This window comes from Onychomys torridus, chromosome X, assembly GCF_903995425.1.
Source record: "Onychomys torridus chromosome X, mOncTor1.1, whole genome shotgun sequence".
NCBI classification, from domain to species: domain Eukaryota; kingdom Metazoa; phylum Chordata; class Mammalia; order Rodentia; family Cricetidae; genus Onychomys; species Onychomys torridus.
In genome coordinates this window covers 24,001,513-24,020,778 of record NC_050466.1, presented here as the reverse complement: position 1 = coordinate 24,020,778, position 19,266 = coordinate 24,001,513, and the positions used below count along the sequence as shown (strand labels likewise).

The following is a 19,266-nucleotide window of genomic DNA, read 5'->3' as shown; positions in this document are numbered from 1 at the left end:
TACAATATAGATATATAGATAGATATGTGGTGATATTGTGTTCCCCAAAATATTGTGCACCCTATAAAATTTTCTGGGGTCATAGAACAGAACAGCCACTAGATAAACATAGAGGCCAGAAAATGGTGGCACACACTTTAATCCTAGCATTCTGGAGGCAGAGATCCATCCAGATCTCTGTTGAGTTCAAAGCTATTGGTGTAAATATTAAGGCCACTCCATGTAGTTAAAAGGAAGGTTTTTTTTTTTTTTGTGGGGTAACTTACAAATGAAGGGATAGATAAGTTTTAGGGTCTGGCAATAGTATGGCGCAGTCCGGTGGTGTTCTCTGGAGAACTCTGCTCCATCTACCTCCAGTGTCCCGGGTCCTGGCACCAAGAGAGCCCCAGCATCTGGAACTCAGGTCTTCAGCATCCTCTCTCAGTCCTGCCTTGTAGGTGTGACCATTACCAAAGCCTCAATGGGGCTTGGAACTTCCAGGTCAAAGCTGGAATGGCTACCCACTACACAAAACCACACTGGAAACAGGCATGGTGACACACGCCTTTAATTCCAGGAAGTGATGGCAGGAAGCAGAAAAGTATAGAAGTTGTGAGGACCAGGGACTAGAGCCTGGTTAAGCTTTTAGGCTTTTGGGCAGCAGTTCATCTGAGATCTATTCAGATGAGGACACAGAGGCTTCCAGTCTGAGGAAATAAGATCAGCTGAGGAATTGGCTAGGTGAGGTTAACTGTGGCTGGTTCTGTTTCTCTGATCTTTCAGCATTCACCCCAATACCTGGCTCCTGGGTTTGTTCTTTATCAATAAAACCTTTTAATATTTGTGCTACATAGATAAATAGATGCATGGATAGATGGATGGATGGATGGATGGATGGATGGATGGATGGATGGATGGATAGATAGATGGATAGATAGATAATTTTGAAAATAAGGATTATCAATACTTAATGACAAAGCAGATGCAGGATTTGTGGGAAAGATGAGTCAAAGACAACTTCAAAGTTTTTGGCCTAAGCAACAGAATATAGGGGGTTCTATGTTTTAGAAAGAAACATTATGCAAGAAGTATTGTAAGGTAAGAGACTAGAAATTCAATTTCTGACAATTAGTTAAACATTTAAATAAATGAGTCTGGAATTGAAGAGAAGCTAGAAATTCACATTTGGAATCAACCAATGTTTAAAATATATTTAAATCCATGAAACAGATGAGATCTCCAGAAAAGTGAATATAGACTAAGGAAAGATAGCAACAGAATGATCCTGAAGCACTTCATAATTTAGCTTAAGAAAAAGTGGCAAAAGGGACTGAGAAATGAGGGCTAGTGAACTAGGAAAGCAGTACATCCTGGAAGTCAATTGTGTTAGTCTGGACCATTTGTACTCCTAAACAAATTGCCTGAGACCAGGTTATTTCTAAACAGTGGAAATTCACTCTGTGTGTGTGTGTGTGTGTGTGTGTGTGTGTGTGTGTGTGTGTGTGTGTGTGTACAAACATGATCACACAGTGACGTGTGTGTCAGAGGACAACTTTGTGGAGTTGATACTCTCCTTCCACATTTTCAAGGAGTCTAGGGATCAACCATCAAACTCAGGCCACCAGGCCTGTGCAGCAAGTGTTTCTACCCACTAAGATTCCTTGCCAGGGGGCTAGAAAGTCTAAGCCAGCAGAATCAGTGTGTGCTATGGGGTACTCTCTGCTTGCACGATGGTACCTCTTACTGTGTGTCTTCTAATGGCAGAAGTAGGGAGGAAAAAAGTACAGTATTTGCCTACAACTCTTTCATAAAATTAGAAATAGCATTATGGAGGCAGAACCCTCATGATCTAGTCATCTCCTAAAGACCCCACCTCTTGAAGTTAGAGACATGACTCAATGGTTACAATCACTGGCTGCCTTTTCAGACAATTTGGGCTCAATTCTCAACACCGCATGGCAGCTCACAACCATCCTTTACTTCAGTTCCAAGGTATCTGATTCCCTCTTCCAGCCTCCAGGTGTATCAGACATGCAAGTAGCACATTGATATACATACAGGATAAAAAAAACACATATACAAATAAAATTTGAAAACATTACAATAACAGTTCAAATGAAAGCCTGCTTATAATACTTCAATTTACAAAATTGGGAGAAGCATTCATGCTCCATCACTATGTAAAATAGGTGATTCAAGAAGAAAAAGGGGGCTTAGTGACAGTTCAATGGTAGGTGACCTGCTTCACATAGACATGACCCTGGGGACAATGTCTGGCATCCCCAGAAAAAAAAAAGTGAAAGGGCATCAAACATTAATAAGTAAGTTGGTCCTGAGAATCAACAATTCTATTTTGGATTGTGAAGGTCATTATTTACCTGAAAGGGGGAAGATTCTGCCACACAGTGGAGGACTCAAGCCTGGCTAGAACAGGTTGAAGAAAGACTAGATAGTTATACAAATGTTTATGGCACCACTGTTCATAATAACCAAGAAGTGTCCATCAAGTGATGAGTGAACATGCATAATGCACTCTATCAATATTATGAAAAAGTACTCAAAAGTAATGACATTTTGATAAGTTCTAAAACATGGATCAACCTAACAAGTATTAAGTTAAAAAAAATGCTAAACACAAGAGGGAAAATATCATATGGTTACATTTACAGAAAATGCCCAGAAGAGGTAAATCCATATAGATATAGATGAATAGTTATCCAGAGCTGAATGAACTGGGGATGTGGTCAGGGATAATGAATATAGGGTTTGTTTGGGGATGGTAGAGATATCCTAGAAGTGGTGGAGATGGTTATATAACATGACCAGTGAAACATTAGAAGCTTGTACCCTTTAAAATGATAAAATTTATGGTATGTGAATTATCTCTCAATAACAATAAAAAGTAAGTAGGAGAAAGATTGGATGCGGTGGATGAAGAATTACTTTGAGGACTTTACTATAAGGAGTAATTAGAGCACATGTGGGGGAGGAATGAAGTCACTAGCAGGAGTTTTTTGTTGTTGTTCATATTTGTTTGATTTGAGTTTAGGTTGGGTTGGAGGCAGGGTCTCACTATGTAGCCTTGGCTGGCCTGAAACTCACTATTGTAGACCAGGCTAGCCTCGAAATTACAGAAGTTTTTAGTGAAATATATCTGATTGCTAATGGAAAATGTGCAGTATACAGATAAAAAAATTATGATGCCCAGTGAAGAAGAGAGTGTTACTGAAAGATCTGTTTGTATGCCAGCTCTGGGCTGATGGCATCTTGAAGCGGGTACAATATGATAAGCAGGATCCCGGAGACCTGTCAACAGGACTCAGCCCATGATCAGTCAATGGGAAGCTACAAACATCAGTGGCATCACCAGCATTGAGACTCTAAGGAATAGGACATACAAGCATCCACATGGGAGTAATCATGGAATGTAATGGCCACAAAGAAAAATTAGAAGTCATTTTATAAATGGGAGAACAGAGTCTCAGAGCAAGGAAGTAAAACTTGCCCATTCAGAATTAGAGTTAGCCTTATTCTTTCTGTTCCACACTACCACACTGTTCCGTAAAAGGGTGGCTCTCCAAGATCACAAGAATGCTAGAGCGGGAAATGAATATGGGAACATCAGCAGATGACGAAGAAGGCTCTTCTTTCCCCACCTCCTTAACCCCAGCAAGAAATATGCTGAAACACTCATAAACAAATTAGATGTATTGGGAGAGCATGCCCCTTCCCTTGGAAGCTATCTGTTCTCGGGCTGAACAGCAGTCCCTAACAAAGAGCCCCATCCTACCTTGCCTGGCCATGTAAGAATGCATGGTTTCTGTCCCTAATAATGGGCTCAAATCATCTACCTTCTGCCGCTGGCTTGTTTCACTTCTATCTTCCTGTACTTTAGTCCAAGCTTGGATAGTCCCACAAAATGTCCTTCTCCACCTGAAGTTTGGGGACACACAATTGGACCTACTATGTCAATTAGGGTCAAAATAAGGCTAAGCATGGCAGAAACTTGAAAGGCTCTCCTGAAACGTCAAATGTTTTTCTAAAGTGAGAAAGTGGCTTCTTTCTTTGGTTAAAGGGGACAAATGGTTTTCCAAGTTAAAAATAGAAACTCTGTTGTGAGATGAGAAGCAATGTTTGACAGGATGGAGATTTGATGTGTAGAGAGACCCGTGAGAGTCATCTGTTCAGCTTTCGATTATCTGCAGCTATTGAGAGGAAAAATGACAAGATGACCCTGAGCAGTAGGTAACGCAAATGGGACTTAAAACAGCCTCTTGTGCAGTTGTATTGTAGGGGATTTTATTGTATGATGGGATATTGTTTAAATAGTTCATTGATTTCCATCATTCTATTTGATTTGGACCAAGATCAAAATTATACACCCTTGAGTATTAGTACTTGAAGCTTCAGTGCCCATAAGCATCCTGAGTGTCAGGGGAGGGGTGGGCAAGAATGAGAAGCTGACCACAGAGAAATGGCTAACAAGGAGGTGACTGTCAACACAAGAGTACGGGAACAATGAGAAATGCATTCTGCCCTGACAAGCTAATGGGTCCCTAATTGTAATGACCCTGACACAGTGGAGATCCAAAGGAAAGGCCTTGCACCTCACATAACAAGCAAATCCTCTTTGTCCTCAGAATGGAAACAGAAACCATGGTGCTTTTGCTTATTTTTCTGGCATTTTCCTAGCAAAAATCTTCTGCTACATTAAATGGAAAAGGCCTCAGGCTGAGGCCAGAGCATCAGTTGTGTCTGCTGTCAGATTAGGCCAAGTTAATGGCTCCTCAGTCCCTTTGCCCTTTATAGGAAATCCTTGCACTTGTGAGGACCTCTGTATTTCCATGTGTTATTGATCTTTCGGTCCTCTGCATTCTCTGTTTCTCGACTCTTGTTAGTATATTTCTTTCCACACACACAAGTAGTCACTTACTGACAAGTGAGAAAAACTTTCATGTTTCTTGATGCCTTCTAGACTATTTCTTTAAATGCTGAGTTTTTGTCAAGGGTGACCCCCTTCCTCCCAGATCAGATTAGAAGGGGCCCAGGTACATAAACCATGTGTCCATGCAGAAAGTTTTATGTGATAGTTACTCCATCAAATACTTGAAATGGGGCTGGAGAGGTGGCTCATTCATTAACAGCTAAGGCTCATAACCAAACATAAGAAAGATTCTAGTGTCTTATAGAGCCTGAAAAAAATTAAGGTGTTACAGGTGCAGCTCTTGCCTCTGGGTAGATAAATGACTACAATCTAATAAAAAAAAAAAAATAGGAGCTGAGGACGTAGTTCAGTTGGTAGAATGCTTGCATAAGGTGTATAAGGCCAGGAGTTCTATCTCCAGCCCCATCAAACCATCATCTCATTTACCTAAAAGGTTCTAATTCAGCCCCAGTCTCTAATTCAGTCTCAGTACATGAGACTCTCTCAAAAACAAAAATAAAACTACACATAAACAAGAATGTAATAATATGGATTGTTCCTTCAGGTATCAAAGGACAAACTCAACATCTTTGTTCAAATACCTCTCTTTGTACCGAGCTTTGCTATGGCTCAATAATGAGGCAAACAGAATTTTGGCGATGCTGGAGAGAAGCCACATAAAGATTAGGAGCACAGAGAGGCACAAAAGCTTTTCAGAGGCTGACAAGAAGTATAGCTGCATTTTCACAGGACATCCATGTAAACTGAGTTAGTTACAGGAACTAAGACTAGAGCTTCCTTGTAGTTCTTACTGCTCCCCATCCACAACTCAGTGCCATCATAACATTGATCAGGTCCCACCCCACAGAACAATTCTATCCCGTGCCTCTACACTACCTAGTAACTTCATGTTTACCTCCAGAGTCTGGTATACCTCCCTGCACCCTGCTCGGGCCTGAGCTTGATTCTCCAGCCTTCTCTCCCACTTCCTTCCTAAAGAAACCTTGTGCTTGAACAGCATTCTCCCGGTGTACCTGCCACATAGGTCTGTGCTGGTCTCCATGCTCCTGCTTTATTTAAAATGGCTTCTCTCCCTCCCCAGTCTCTGTACACCTTCCAGGATTGAAACACTACCACACCATGATCTCCTTCCCTCTCTTATGCTCAGCTCAGCAAGAATTGACCTTTGTCTTTACTGGGCTTCTACAGTTCTTCTTTTACATATGTGCTGGCAGAGTCCTGAGACTAGAATGATTTTGGTGCATGTTTCATCTACTATACTAGAGACTGTGGGTTTTGCTCAGCACCATTTCCCCAAGACCTAGCACATGACTCAATTAACTGAATGAAAGACAAATGGAGGCTTAAGTGCACTGTGGACTTGAATGGGCATCATGAAAAGGAAAGCCCTATTGCTGATGAGAAAGATGGGGTCCACTATTTCCTAAAGAATGCTTATTAGATTGGTCAGTTTTGACCTGAGGTAGTAAAAAGGTCTGACTCTTCTGTCCATCCTTTTAAAAATAAAAATAATGAATCACACATTTATTAATCTGAATATTTTCTTGTAAGCAAAGGTAGGAAAACTTCGAGTTTCTCTTCAGTGCAGTTTAGATCTAGTTTAAATGCTCCTCTGGGAAAAGATCACACTATCTTTTATGAGAAAAGATTAGGCCAAATATGTTTAATAATGCATAAATATAACTTCCCCCAGCTAAAGTATATCCCCCTCAAGGATAATGAATTTGACAGGCTGAAGAGATGGCTCCCCAGTTAAGAGCACTGGCTGATCTTCTGGGGGATCCGGGTTCAATTTCCAGCACATATAGGCTCAAAACTGCCTGTTACTCCAGTTCCAGGGAATCTGATACCATCTTCTGGCCTCCATAGGCACTAGGCATTCAATTGGTACACAGACATATATGCTGAGGAAACACCCATACACAAAATTTAAACTTAAAAAAGGATGACTCTTCCTTTACAGGCTACACCAGAGCACACACATGTGCACATGAACACACATACACACAAATGCTCATACGCACAGTCTATCACAGTGCGGAACTAAACTAAGTGTTCAATACTAGTGTGTGGTATGCCCTCACTGTAGGAACACTGCCAAATCTCCTCTCACCAAACCCACTTCTAATGACCAGGAAGGCAATACTCATTGCCTAATGGCACAGTTCCCTTGGCAGAAGTCTTGTGCCTGGTTAAATGAGCTCTCTATACTGCCTGGAGAAAGGAGGGAGTTGTTCCCATGTTGTGGCCTGAGGGGACCAGTTGAAGCATATTGGATTGTGCTCTCTGCACCAAAGGATGAAAGCTCCAAAGAGGGAAAAAACACAACATGAGAGATTTTGATTAAACTTGTTTCTTTGACATTCAGCCTGGACAGATGCACTCCCCGGTGATGGGGGTTTTTTGAGGGGGGCAGGGTGCTCAAGCAAGCCCTGGGAAATCAAAGGCTCTCTTTCTTTCTTGTCCACTTTGAGCAATCTTTCCAAACTTGAGGAGGGAATTACCCACTGATGTTTACATCTGCCTGTAGCTCTTTCTTTGGTAATGACCCCACAGAAGAGAGGTGGGTCTCTTATGTTTTGATCCAGAGCCATATAAATGATTGAGCATATGAGAGGCACCACACTACAACACTACCAAATGTAACTGCTTTGACTGGGAAGAGCAGAATGTGGCTGTGTAAATGTGTTGGGGGCTGGGATCCTTTGTTTGGAGCTACATACAAATGTACAGTTTGAAATAAGAATCCCTATCTAGCCACAGAAAGGAAATGAGGCAAGATGACTTTCTGGCTACTCAGAAACTAGACAAGCCTGTGGGAAATGTTATCTTATTCCCTGAAACATTGCCTCCTTCATGAGAAAAGGACCAAACAGCAGCCTCCCACCTGAATCTGTCTGGGTAATTCTAGTCTTATCCAGAACTAGCTGCCTTCTCCCATTGTACTTCTGTAGCTTTGGAAAGCAATAGCAGAAGCAGATTATGGAGGACTGTGCTTGTGATGTGGAGAATAAACATTAAAATGCATCTCAGGCAAAAACTGCGTGAGTTCATTTTAAAGGTATTAAGTAGATTGGTTACTATGGTTTACCAGACCTTTGGACTCTTACATCTATATGCATAGATGACTCTCAATTGTGTCTGAACTTGTCTTGCTCTCACAAATGGGCACAATCATTGAACTCTTTCATATGGAGCAAGGAGACGGCTGGCAGATAGCTCAGATGTAGAGCTCTTACTCCAGGTTCTATTGCAAGCAGAGTAAAGAAAATACAACAAAGGTCTGTGTGACTGGAGAAAAAAGTAGAGGCCCACAAAGTGAAAAGTCAGTTGACAGCCTGTACCTACAGCCAGTTTCCTGCAGGAATGAAGAACAGTGGCATTGACCAAGAATCCAGGAAAGGGGAAACAATGAGGCAGTTTCCTATGCTGAATGGGGATCAGGAAGGAAGTTCTGCATAACCCAAACTGTCTGCCAGTTGGAAACTCCTATGGGGAGCAGCAGGTTGATTCCTTTTGATGACAGAAGCTGGACATTGTTTTCTTCCTCTGGAAGGACCAGCTTGCAGACAAAGGCTGGCACTATACCTATATCTGTTTCTACCCCTACCCCATTACCTGTCCCTACCCCCAACCCTACCTCTACCCCTAACATAGCCTTTCTGTGCTGCTTTCTGACTGGAGGGCTGCTGCTTACAGGTGCAGAGACCCAGAGCAGGCTGTGAGTAAACAGACTGGGCAAAGGAAAGATTTTGCCATTAACCCCAGGCACAAGTAGCAGCTCTGTTTGGGCTTGACAAAGAGTCCTTTGCTGCATAGTAACAGCACACCAAGCATTTTTGAGTGAAGCCCATTTGAAAGCAGGGGGAGGGGGATCCAATTAAGCAATTAAGCAACATAACAGAGTGTCTCTGATATCACATGACCCATTTGATTGATTCTTTGCACACTCACGCAACTGTTTAAACTGATCATTTATGTGTGCCCATAGACACAACATGTACATGGTAAACGGAACTTGAAATAGCATTGTGTATACCCTCAAGTGCAGCTCCATCCTCTAAAACATGGCCTAGCCAAAAGTTCGTCTAGATTTTCAAATTTCAGCAACTACCTAGGTAAGAGAAGAGGAAGGGCGAGCCAGACTTGCCACTGTGTCTTTGCTCCATCCTATGCACTTGGCCTAAAAAGAATATAATGGCTTAACATTTTAAAGGCAAATAAAAGTGCTTAAATATTTTGCAATTTGCAACTTAAAAAGAAAACAGTAATGGGTTTCCAAGTGCGTGTCTTTACTTTTAATGAACTGTTTATTTTTCATGGTTCCATTGGCAATAAAAGACTAGCTCCACATCAAAAGCCTTCAGGGGGGCAGTCTCCATTTGGAGGACAGTGAGATTGCCAATAATTTTGTTTTTTTTTTTAAAGTAAACTCAGTAGACTATATTTCCAGATATGGGTTATCGCCTATTTTCCCAGGTAATTATTATTTTTTGAATGTGTCTTCCTCATATAGGCAAATTACAAAACATTTATGCACTGTATTCCAGGAAGATAGAAAGAATTTAAGTGATACCAAGATCAGGGGCCTCTAGAATGTTTTAATGAACATGTCTCCATTATCCTCTATGCTTGTTCATTTTGTTGGAAGAATTATTCACTCATTTCATAATTGGCAACTTAAACAGCAGCAAATTCTAATTTTCCCATCACAATGCAGAGTCAGTTTATTGGCCAGCTTGGGCTTTGAGTGCGCATTTGTGGCTCCTTTTCCTTTGACAACAGCACCCTCTGCTGGTTTTTATAATTCATCACCGGTAATGGGATTGCCCTGCAACACTGCACCCAGCAGGACATGATTCATAAATCAGTTTTCCATCCTGGTGATTCATTACCAGATATATTTTTCTGTAAAATAGCACAGCTCAAGGAAGTCATCAGGAATTCAGAATCTTTAAAAACTACCTTCTTTTGATTAATCATCTCTTTGACCTTTTTCTTCTTAGTGAACAAGGTTAATGATATTTGTTATCACTAAAAGTTAAACTGTGTTAGCTTCCAATTGATTTTTAGTGATCACTGCCAAGTTGGCTTCGGGTTGATATTTGTTATGTTCCTCAGGTATGACCCTGAGGGACATCTGACCAACGCAACGTTTCCTACTGGAGAGGTCAGCAGCTTCCACAGTGACCTGGAGAAGCTGACGAAAGTGGAGCTAGACACTTCCAACCGTGAAAATGTCCTCATGTCAACCAACCTGACAGCAACTAGTACTATATACATTTTAAAACAAGGTAAGTGATCTTCCTTCACAACTTGCCTGCTTTAACGTCTCCAATCAAACCTGGCCTCTCTATTAAGGAACTGAATTTCCCCTCTGATTGAAAACATGGGTTCTTCCTCCTATTTTCCAGCTGAAACTCAGACAAATTTGGACTTTTCACAAGTTCACGAATCCACTTTGGGCCACAATCTCTGTGGGAGTAATGAGGTTACATCCTGCCAACTCTGATCTCCCATCAAGTCATTTCCCAACAGTTAGCCATTTGTAAAGTTCTTTTAGGGTTTCCTTGATTGGAGGGCAATAATAGAGTCTGTGCCCCATCTGAGCTTAGCATTCTAGATCAGATCTGACATGGATGAGTAAAAGGGCAAGTTAGGCAATGCACCAAGGAAGAATACAAGAGGTATGAGAGAATTAAAAACCCATTCTACACAGAGAGGAGAGTAGAAAGAATTGAAGAAAAATATTATTTCGAAGGAATGTGTCAAAGGCTATAGGGGAAGTGGACAAAGAAATAGTTTTCACTGTCTAGCCATTAGGACTCACTCTGTTGCTAGGCTATGGGGCAATTCACCCCAAAAGGAACAACACTAACTTTTATCTTGTGGGCTACAGTGGCTGTAATGCCATCCCCAGGTGGCAAGACGCTGAGTTGAATTCCATTCTCTTCTCATTCTAGCTCCCAGCATCCCTAACTAAGATAGCAAATACAGCAAGTCGGAGGGAGTCGTAAGGGAATGCTTTTTAAAGGAAACAGATAACAAAAAAGAGGAGACCAACCTACAGTGAGACAACAGTCTTTTATCCTGTTCACAAGATATACCCAAGCCTTAAAAATAACAAGATTCAAATGGGTAGAGGATATATCTATCTGTCAGAGTGTCAGTCTAGCCCAGAGTACAGTTAGGGCCCAATGAATGCCCCATGATCTCAGCCCTTCCCAAATGTATCTCCTGAAGCTAAACTTCTTTTCCTTCTCCCTCTTCTCCCTCTTCTCCCTCTTCTCCCTCTTCTCCCTCTTCTCCCTCTTCTTCTTCTTCTTCTTCTTCTTCTTCTTCTTCTTCTTCTTCTTCTTCTTCTCCTCCTCCTCCTCCTCCTCCTCCTCCTCCTCCTCCTTCTCTTCCTCCTCCCCCACCAACCCCACTCTCCCCTCACTCTCCTTTGTTCATGTGTCCACAGAAAATACTCAAAGTACCTATCGGGTGAGTCCTGACGGTTCTCTCCGTGTCACCTTTGCCAGTGGGATGGAGATCAGCCTCAGCTCAGAACCCCACATCCTGGCAGGGGCTGTAAATCCCACTCTGGGCAAATGCAACATTTCATTGCCTGGAGAGCACAATGCAAACCTCATTGAGTGGAGACAGAGGAAGGAGCAAAACAAAGGCAACGTTTCAGCTTTTGAGAGAAGACTGAGGGTAAGCCCTTCCCTTTTAACCAAGGACAAATGTGCACGAGTTCCCTCAGAAACTGAAGAGCCTCCCAAAACTCGTCTCACTTCTCCAAAGCTTTTCTGGGTGACCGGCTAGCTTATATGATATACTAATTCAAGAGTCAGTGCTAATAGCTGACAATGCTTCAGTATCCTTAAATGTGTATTCTAATAGCAGCTTTCTTTGTCATTAGCCAGCTAAAGTGCTCTAATAGTAGCAATTTCAGGCACCAAAAAAGTCAGGCTGGAGAAATATGGTTAGTCAAGAAGCCCTTCAGTACCCATCCCAGCCTGCCCTGGAGATGCTTATTAGATTCCCCAAATTGAACCAGGTGTCCACTTTCAGGTAGAGAAAGAGAAGGATGTGAGGCAAAGGCACCATTTAGACATAGGCAAGATGGTAGGGCAAAGTCAGTAAATAGAGCCATAGAAACAAAGAACTGCAAGTAAGACCGGGCTGGAGGACTCAGACAAGCTTGTCTGAGGGAACTGAGAGCTTTTGGAGTTTCCAAGTCTTTACCAAACACGGTTCCCTACAGTTAGGCCAAGATCTCTGTCAAAAGCACTGCCCTGTAGCGTAGGAAGCCTGCAAACACCACAGCACCCTCTCTACCTGTCCTTTCTTGAACATTAACCAGTGTTAGGATGACATGACCACATTTCAGTGTCAGCATCAGAGTAGCTGCTAATCTGCAGGAAATATTCATTATTGATGCCAGGCCTCAGAGCACCGGCATCACACCCAGGATCCCAGGATGCAGAGAATGCTTGCATTCTCTCTTTACTTCCTGTAAAAGAACGCTGGTAAATTTAATTCTATAGAGTACAACTACCAACCAACCACTGGGCTAAAGAGGGAAGCAGAAAGGCCAACCAGTCATAGGACTTGACGCAGAAAAGAAAATCTACAAGTGTGCTTGCTTTTTAATCAGCTCTACTGATGGTGCATAAAAACAGTCTTTAGTAGGGGTTTGGTTTTTTTTGGTCTTTTTAATAATAACTACTGAAGTTGTTCAGATGAACAAATCAATCTGTATGTTTCAGTTCTATTGATTAGTCTGTAATAGAACATTTGCCAAATAGGCCACTGAATTGAGAAGTGAATCCAGTCTAAATACTCAAAGCTCTAGATGTGCATAAAAGTCAGCATTTAAGTGTGAGTTCTTCAAGAAATGGGGCTACTGCAGAGAAATTCGGATGGGAAAGTCAGATGCCCTGCCCTTGATGCCAGTTTTATACCTTGTTTTAAAATGTTATTTTGTTTCAGTCGCAGTGGTGATGGTGGCAGTGGTCTGGTTTGGTTTGGGGTTTTGCTTTTGTTTTGAGACAGGGTCCTTTTCTATATCCCAGGCAGGGCTCAAACTTATGATTCCCCTGCCTCAACCTGAGTACTGGGATTAAAGGCACAGGTAAAAGGTAGGAACTCTACAAATGGCTTAACGGCTGATCACAGAACTGAACTTCAAGTTCCTCCCCAGCTTATGGTCTCAATAAAATATTATGAACCAAATCAGAAAGAGTGGAATTTCGGGATTTTTTTATTCTTTTAGTATAAGCCATTCTCTCCTACGTGACCTTGGGATTTTCTAGGATGACTGATAGGAAGTCACAACATGCCCACACGGTTGGGCTTGCCCAGTGGACCGCCTAGTTATTTCCGGTTCAAAATAGCCATTTCCGGGTCAAAACATCTGGCATGACTCATGCAGCCATGTAATCTACACGCATGGGTGGAGTTCCTGTACGCATGCGCGGCCCTCTCTTTAAAAAGTCGGCGCCATTTTGCACAGGTCTCTTCTCTTCTTCTCCTCTCTTCCTTTTCTCTTGACCATGTGGCCTGTCACATCTGTCTCTTCCTATCCTATATTAATAAATAGCTCTTCTGTGGGTTTGTCGTGTTCGGGACATGTTCCTCGCGGGGTAAGAGCACCAAAATAACTAACATTATCCACTCTTTGTTCTCACTACCACATTCAGATAACAGAAAAAAATATCAACTGTAATTTATACCTTATGTCCCAAAATTTTCTTACTTTTGAAAAGCCCATAGCCATAAAACACATAGGGTTCAGTAAATGCTAATTATAAGTTGACCTAAATTCCATCCTGTGGTAGAGTTAAATAGATTTGAAGACTGGATTGTGAGTGCAGCAAATTCCAGGCCTTTTCTCTCTGTAACTTCTAATGTACTCCCTGAGGTCTTGGAAATGAAGGATTGGGCCCCTTATTGGCTAGGTGGTATGACTGTACAGGTGCCTAAAAATCTAATAACTGTCTTTTACATAGATTTAATGCCTCAGAGTTAACAAAATGCTTTCACAGCCAGAATTTCATTTGATCACCACAGCCATCAATCGTAGTTATTCCCAATTTACAGATAAAGACACCAAGGCCTGGAGAGGTCAAGTGATTTGCCCAAAGTCAAACAGCTATTAAGGCTCAGAGCCAGAGCTAAAATGTGGGTCTTCTCCTAGTATGGCACTATTTCCACTGCATCGTGCCATGCTGCCATGTTCCTTAAAATAATTAATCTATAAATCATCGCCCCACTCAGTCCAGCCACCTTGGCAGAGCCTGACTCCTCATTTCAATGCTGACAAAAAGAGACAAATAATCGACTCTAATGTACTGGCAAGTGTGGGTGGTTCAGGACAACTGGCTGGCCTCCAGGCAAAGAGCATGAAGGATACAAAAGCAGGAGAAAGGCTGGTTAACTAGTTAACCCTTACCTGCCCTCCCCATTCACAGAATTTGGTACAATTCTGCCTTGGTTTCCCCAGGTCAGACATGGAAAGGAATGCCTGGTGGGATGAATGCGATCCCAAAAGACAGGTGTAGATGCAAGCTGATACTTGCCCACTGATATTCTTAGTTCAGTAATGATAACCCTTCACTTCTAATAGGTTTTCAAGGGGCCAGCTGATGACAATGTTCTCTTTTTCTAACTAAATATGTAGTGACCCATTTGTAAGTATACCTGTAAAGAACAGGGGTCCCTGGTGCTCTCCAGTACCAGAGTGTCACCATAACTGAATCATTTGTTTCTCCTGTTGAAGCTGCTGTTCCAGAACATGAGTAGGTAGGATTACAAGAGAGGTGGAGAATGTACTTCACATAGTCACAGGACATAGAAACCCTAGCCATGCTGTGAGCAATGGAACACCTCTGAAAAGCCACTCTCACAATTTGTAAATGTGCATGGGCAACAGATCTGGCCTAGGCACAGAGTGACAGCTTCATTTAAAGGTCCATTTGGTAAAATTGTAGACATCATATCTTCCAAACCCTACCTATTATAGCCCCAGACTATCTAGCTGGAAAGAAAATCAGGAGAAACACACCGTTTTGTTTTGTTTTGTTTTGTTTTCAGATGAAAATAAGAATTCTTTTCCTCCAATGATCAGTGGTGATATTTTCCCCTACGCACACAAAGTCAAGGTTAGAGAAGCTTGTTAGGAAACATGATATTGTGTGCAGCCTATGCAGGCCAGGGATCTGTTAACTCTGCCATCCTTCACAGGCACCATAAAGGAAAATAAATCACATTAATATCCTGAAATTTCATTTATTTTAAAAAAATCTATTTCCCCTAACTCCAGTTGTGTCTGAATCATCTTCCTCATAAAGTACTTTTGTATCCAACCCATGTATCTTCTCATCTGCTGTATCAATCTGTCCCCATAAATTCATTTCCCTGGACAATAGAGGAATTAGAGTACAGATAACAATGGAGCCAATTGTCAAAGAATTGGACATTCACCAAAAGCAAACTGTTTTAGGAGCTACAACCAGATTGCACCTAGCTGTGTCTGTGGATAATCATGTCATATGAGACTTATCCAAGTATTGGATCCCAGAGTTCTTTATAAGATTTCATAGAGTGAACAACAAAATCCTAGAACCACAGCCTCCTTTATTTTCTTTAGAAAAATAATGGAAACAGCATTTAAAACCAAACAAAATAATGGAAACAGCATTTAAAACCAAACATAAGGGGTTGGGGACTTAGCTCAGTGGTAGAGCACTTGCCTGGCAAGCACAAGGCTCCAGGTTCGATCCTCAGCTTCAACAACAACAACAACAAAAAAAAAAAACCAAACATAAAATCCAATAAAATGATTATATATTGACAAGCAAAAAGAAGAAAAGACTAATACCCTCACTGGTGATGTTTACTCTATTTAAATAAAACTAAAAAGGGCAGACATTGTGTGTGTGTGTGTGTGTGGTGAGTGTGTGTGTGTGTGTGTGTGTGTGTGTGTGTGTGGTGAGTGTGTATTGTGATTTGTTTGCTTGTGCATGTGCATGTAGACATGAGAGAGCAGTCTCTCGTGTTATTCTCAGAAGTCATCTACCTTGTTTTTGAGACAGAGTCTCTCGCTGGGACCCAGAGTGCACCAGCAGAAGAAAACAACTTGTCTCCATTTCCCCAGTCCTAGGGTGTTAGGGGTCAAACACAGGCAACTTACTATCTTCTAGCCTCCAAAATACGGTTTTTAAATACAAAATGTGAATATTCATATGTGTTCTAAAATCTTAAAAGGGAGAAAGCTATTGCTGAAACACTGGGTTCCAAGCCAGCAAATAGTAGAAAACTGGAGACTAAGCCCAAAGCATAGTAGAATTCACTTCTGTCCTCAGAAAGGGCCCGGTGGGGCCATCAGCTATAGGTGACAGTTCTCATTTCTCACTATTTTAACTTCCTTCTCACCAGTTTGGTGGAGACACTCATTTTCTGAAAAGTTATGTAAGGAGCTGCTTAGAGATACATTAACCCACTTTAAAAAGGCACCTGCGGTCTTCTGTGTTTTTATCCCCCAACTCCAAGGAGAAGCCTGAAGACAAGAAATTTCAGGCACCACGACTGATGGATAGTACTGTGTTTTGGAGTGTTCAAATCATAAAAACTACTGATTCTTGGTCTTGAAATCGCTGTATTAAAATAATTAGGATGAAAGTATTGTTTCACTTATGACTTATGTACAAGTATTAATGAATTGCTATAATTTTTTAATATGTGTTAGAAGACTACACAGATGAACTAACTAATGAACAAGAAAGTCCGTAAATAAGAACAAGTCAATATAGAGTAAATCGGTACAATTTCAATGATATGATTAAGTTCAGGTGAGAAGAATAAGAGAGATTTGAGAAAAATACTGGTATGCCATGATTTGGCAGTTTACCATCTCTAAATGAGTCATATGCACTGTGCAATCTCTTTTAGTAGCAGCAATATTACCATTAACCATAATGACAATAGCATTTGAGGGGGCCTTTCTAGGTATATCTCCATATATTAACTTATTCACTGTTCATAACATCTCATCAGGTCGGGGTTTGGTTATTTCCATTTCACACATAAAAAATAGAGCTTGCATAGTTACTAAGTGGTGGTTTTAGAATTTGAAGCCAGGATGACTGGCTCCATATATGTGAGCATCTCCTAAGTTCTCTTCTAGCACTAAGGTTTTGTGGAATGGCAAGACAAAGAGAGTATCTTGGGAACAAAAATGAAGAAAAGAAAAGAAAGAAAGAAAAGGGGATTGTAATGGCTATCCCAGGCTATGCTAGTACTAACACTGAAGACATATTCTTTCATTTATAGGCAACTCTAAAAAGAAAGCAGCCCTAGGGAACCTTTTGATTGTTAAACTAGAGATACGAAGAAAATATAAAAATCTGTTGAATTAATGTACTGATTGATCTTTAAGAGTCCAATATTAATCACCTCAAAACTAGTGACAGTAGAATAGTGTATGCTACTTCCAAAATCAGCTGTGAATTTCTGCCCATTCTTGTGACTTCATAAAAATGCAATGTGGTACATTTTCCCAGTGTTGATGCTGTTTGGCCTGTCACTTATTCACCTTCTGTCTTCAGCAAAATTTAGCAGGTAATTAGGTTGTATTATGACCTGAAATGCTAGTCTCCTTGACAGCCTTTTCCTTATAGAGGGAAGAAAAATAACTGCCATGATTGTAACTCTGGTGTGTGTGTGTGTGTGTGTGTGTGTGTGTGTGTGTGTGTGTGTGTGTGATGAGTTAAAGCAGATTTCATTTTGTGTAGAAGACAGCTATTAAATATCTCCAATTGTCCATAGATCAGTCTAGTATAGCATTATCCTACTATCTGAATCAGTTGCATATAAAGGGTGGAGGGAAGGTTTTCTCTTAACTAATTAAGACCCACTCTTAAGAAGCAAGGACAGTTGCCTCTGGAGCCCCTCCTCCTGCAGTTCTGCACACCCATACCCTTCTTAGGCACTTTCACTTTTTGCGTTCTCCCTTCTTTCCTTTCTGGCTCGACTGTAAACAAAAAAACAAGCCCTCCTTCTTAGTATAGCTGGGGAAAGAAAGCCCTGATGGAGACCAGGGGAACTTATGCATATCTTCCTCTATCTATAAAATTAAGCATGCCCATCTTTCTTACCACAAAATACTGCTCAACAGTGGCCTAATTCAGAGGTCTCAGTCAGTGTTCAACTGTCCAAAAGGTATCCTTTATAACTTGGGACTATTCTTGCCCTCTCTTTTCCAAGGGAATAATCAGTATAAATTGTTTGGAAATATAATAGTCATAAGAATCACTGGCCCATGCTTAGATCAAGAGCTGTTGTCATAGAGAAGAGCAAGCATATATATGAATATGGATTGTTCCAACCTTACCCATGATCTGAGCAGTCAGTGGCATTCAGCCTAGTTCAGATGCCTACCTAAGAGGCTGGCAGCACATGAGTTCCTCACAGCTTCCTTATGTGTGGTTTCCACAGAGCATGAGTAGGGGAAACTTACGGCATCTTTGATTCCATCATCCCTTTCAGCCTTTGCTGAACTTTATTTTAACTTCCAAACTCAACTTTGAAACTAGTGTTTCAGGGGCATGGCTACAGCAGCATTGGAATATCGGGGTGCATTATTCTGAAACAGAGCACTGTTGCAGAAATCCCAGCAGGCATGGAAAAGGTATTAGACAGAGTCGTCCAATCGACCTCATGGTGTATTTTCAACACTGATCATTACTTGTGGAGTAAGCTTCAAGTAATAAAACCACAAATTTAGTTGAACTGAAACTCGTTCATTACTCTGACTTTTTAACTATCATTATAACATAAATTGTAAGTTACAACTCTCTCTGGCAGTACAAGGGTATCTTGCAGCTGTTGTAAGTAAACGGTATTACAGTTGAAGATATGTGTCTATAAAACCACAGGAAAGGTAGTTGAAGAAAGAACACCTGGTTTCCTGTAGATTTCCAAGCACTGGGTATCACAAGACAGGGACAATGTGCTTTTAGGTAGTCACAGCAGGCTAGTGTATATTTTTGCAATACAACACTGCACACATTTACTGCAGACAGTTTAAAAAACTCTTGTCCCAAATCTGCCCCTACAGTAATTTAATTATACCTACCCTCTGAAATGAAGAAAACCTTTACAAAATAATTTGAGTATTACAAAATAATGATAGTCATTTGGGCTTCTGGATAGAATTCATGGCATGTAACATTTGGGTCCCTTTTTGCAGAAGTTTAAAATTAAGGGCAAATGTTATTAGCCTTGACTGAGAGATGATGAAACTGAGACCAAAGCATGTTTTCAAAGACCAATTTCCACATTCTGTAGAAAAA

General features: G+C 41.1%; 1 protein-coding gene across 1 annotated transcript in view; it reads left to right on the top strand.

The window, feature by feature from the left end:
• Tenm1 (teneurin transmembrane protein 1) overlaps positions 1-19,266 on the top strand; it is an 811,545-nt gene that overhangs the window by 772,847 nt on the left and 19,432 nt on the right. Inside the window, exons 29-30 of the mRNA XM_036174144.1 lie at positions 10,046-10,218; positions 11,388-11,623. Coding sequence (XP_036030037.1) covers positions 10,046-10,218; positions 11,388-11,623 — 409 coding nt within the window. The remainder of the gene's footprint in view (positions 1-10,045; positions 10,219-11,387; positions 11,624-19,266) is intronic.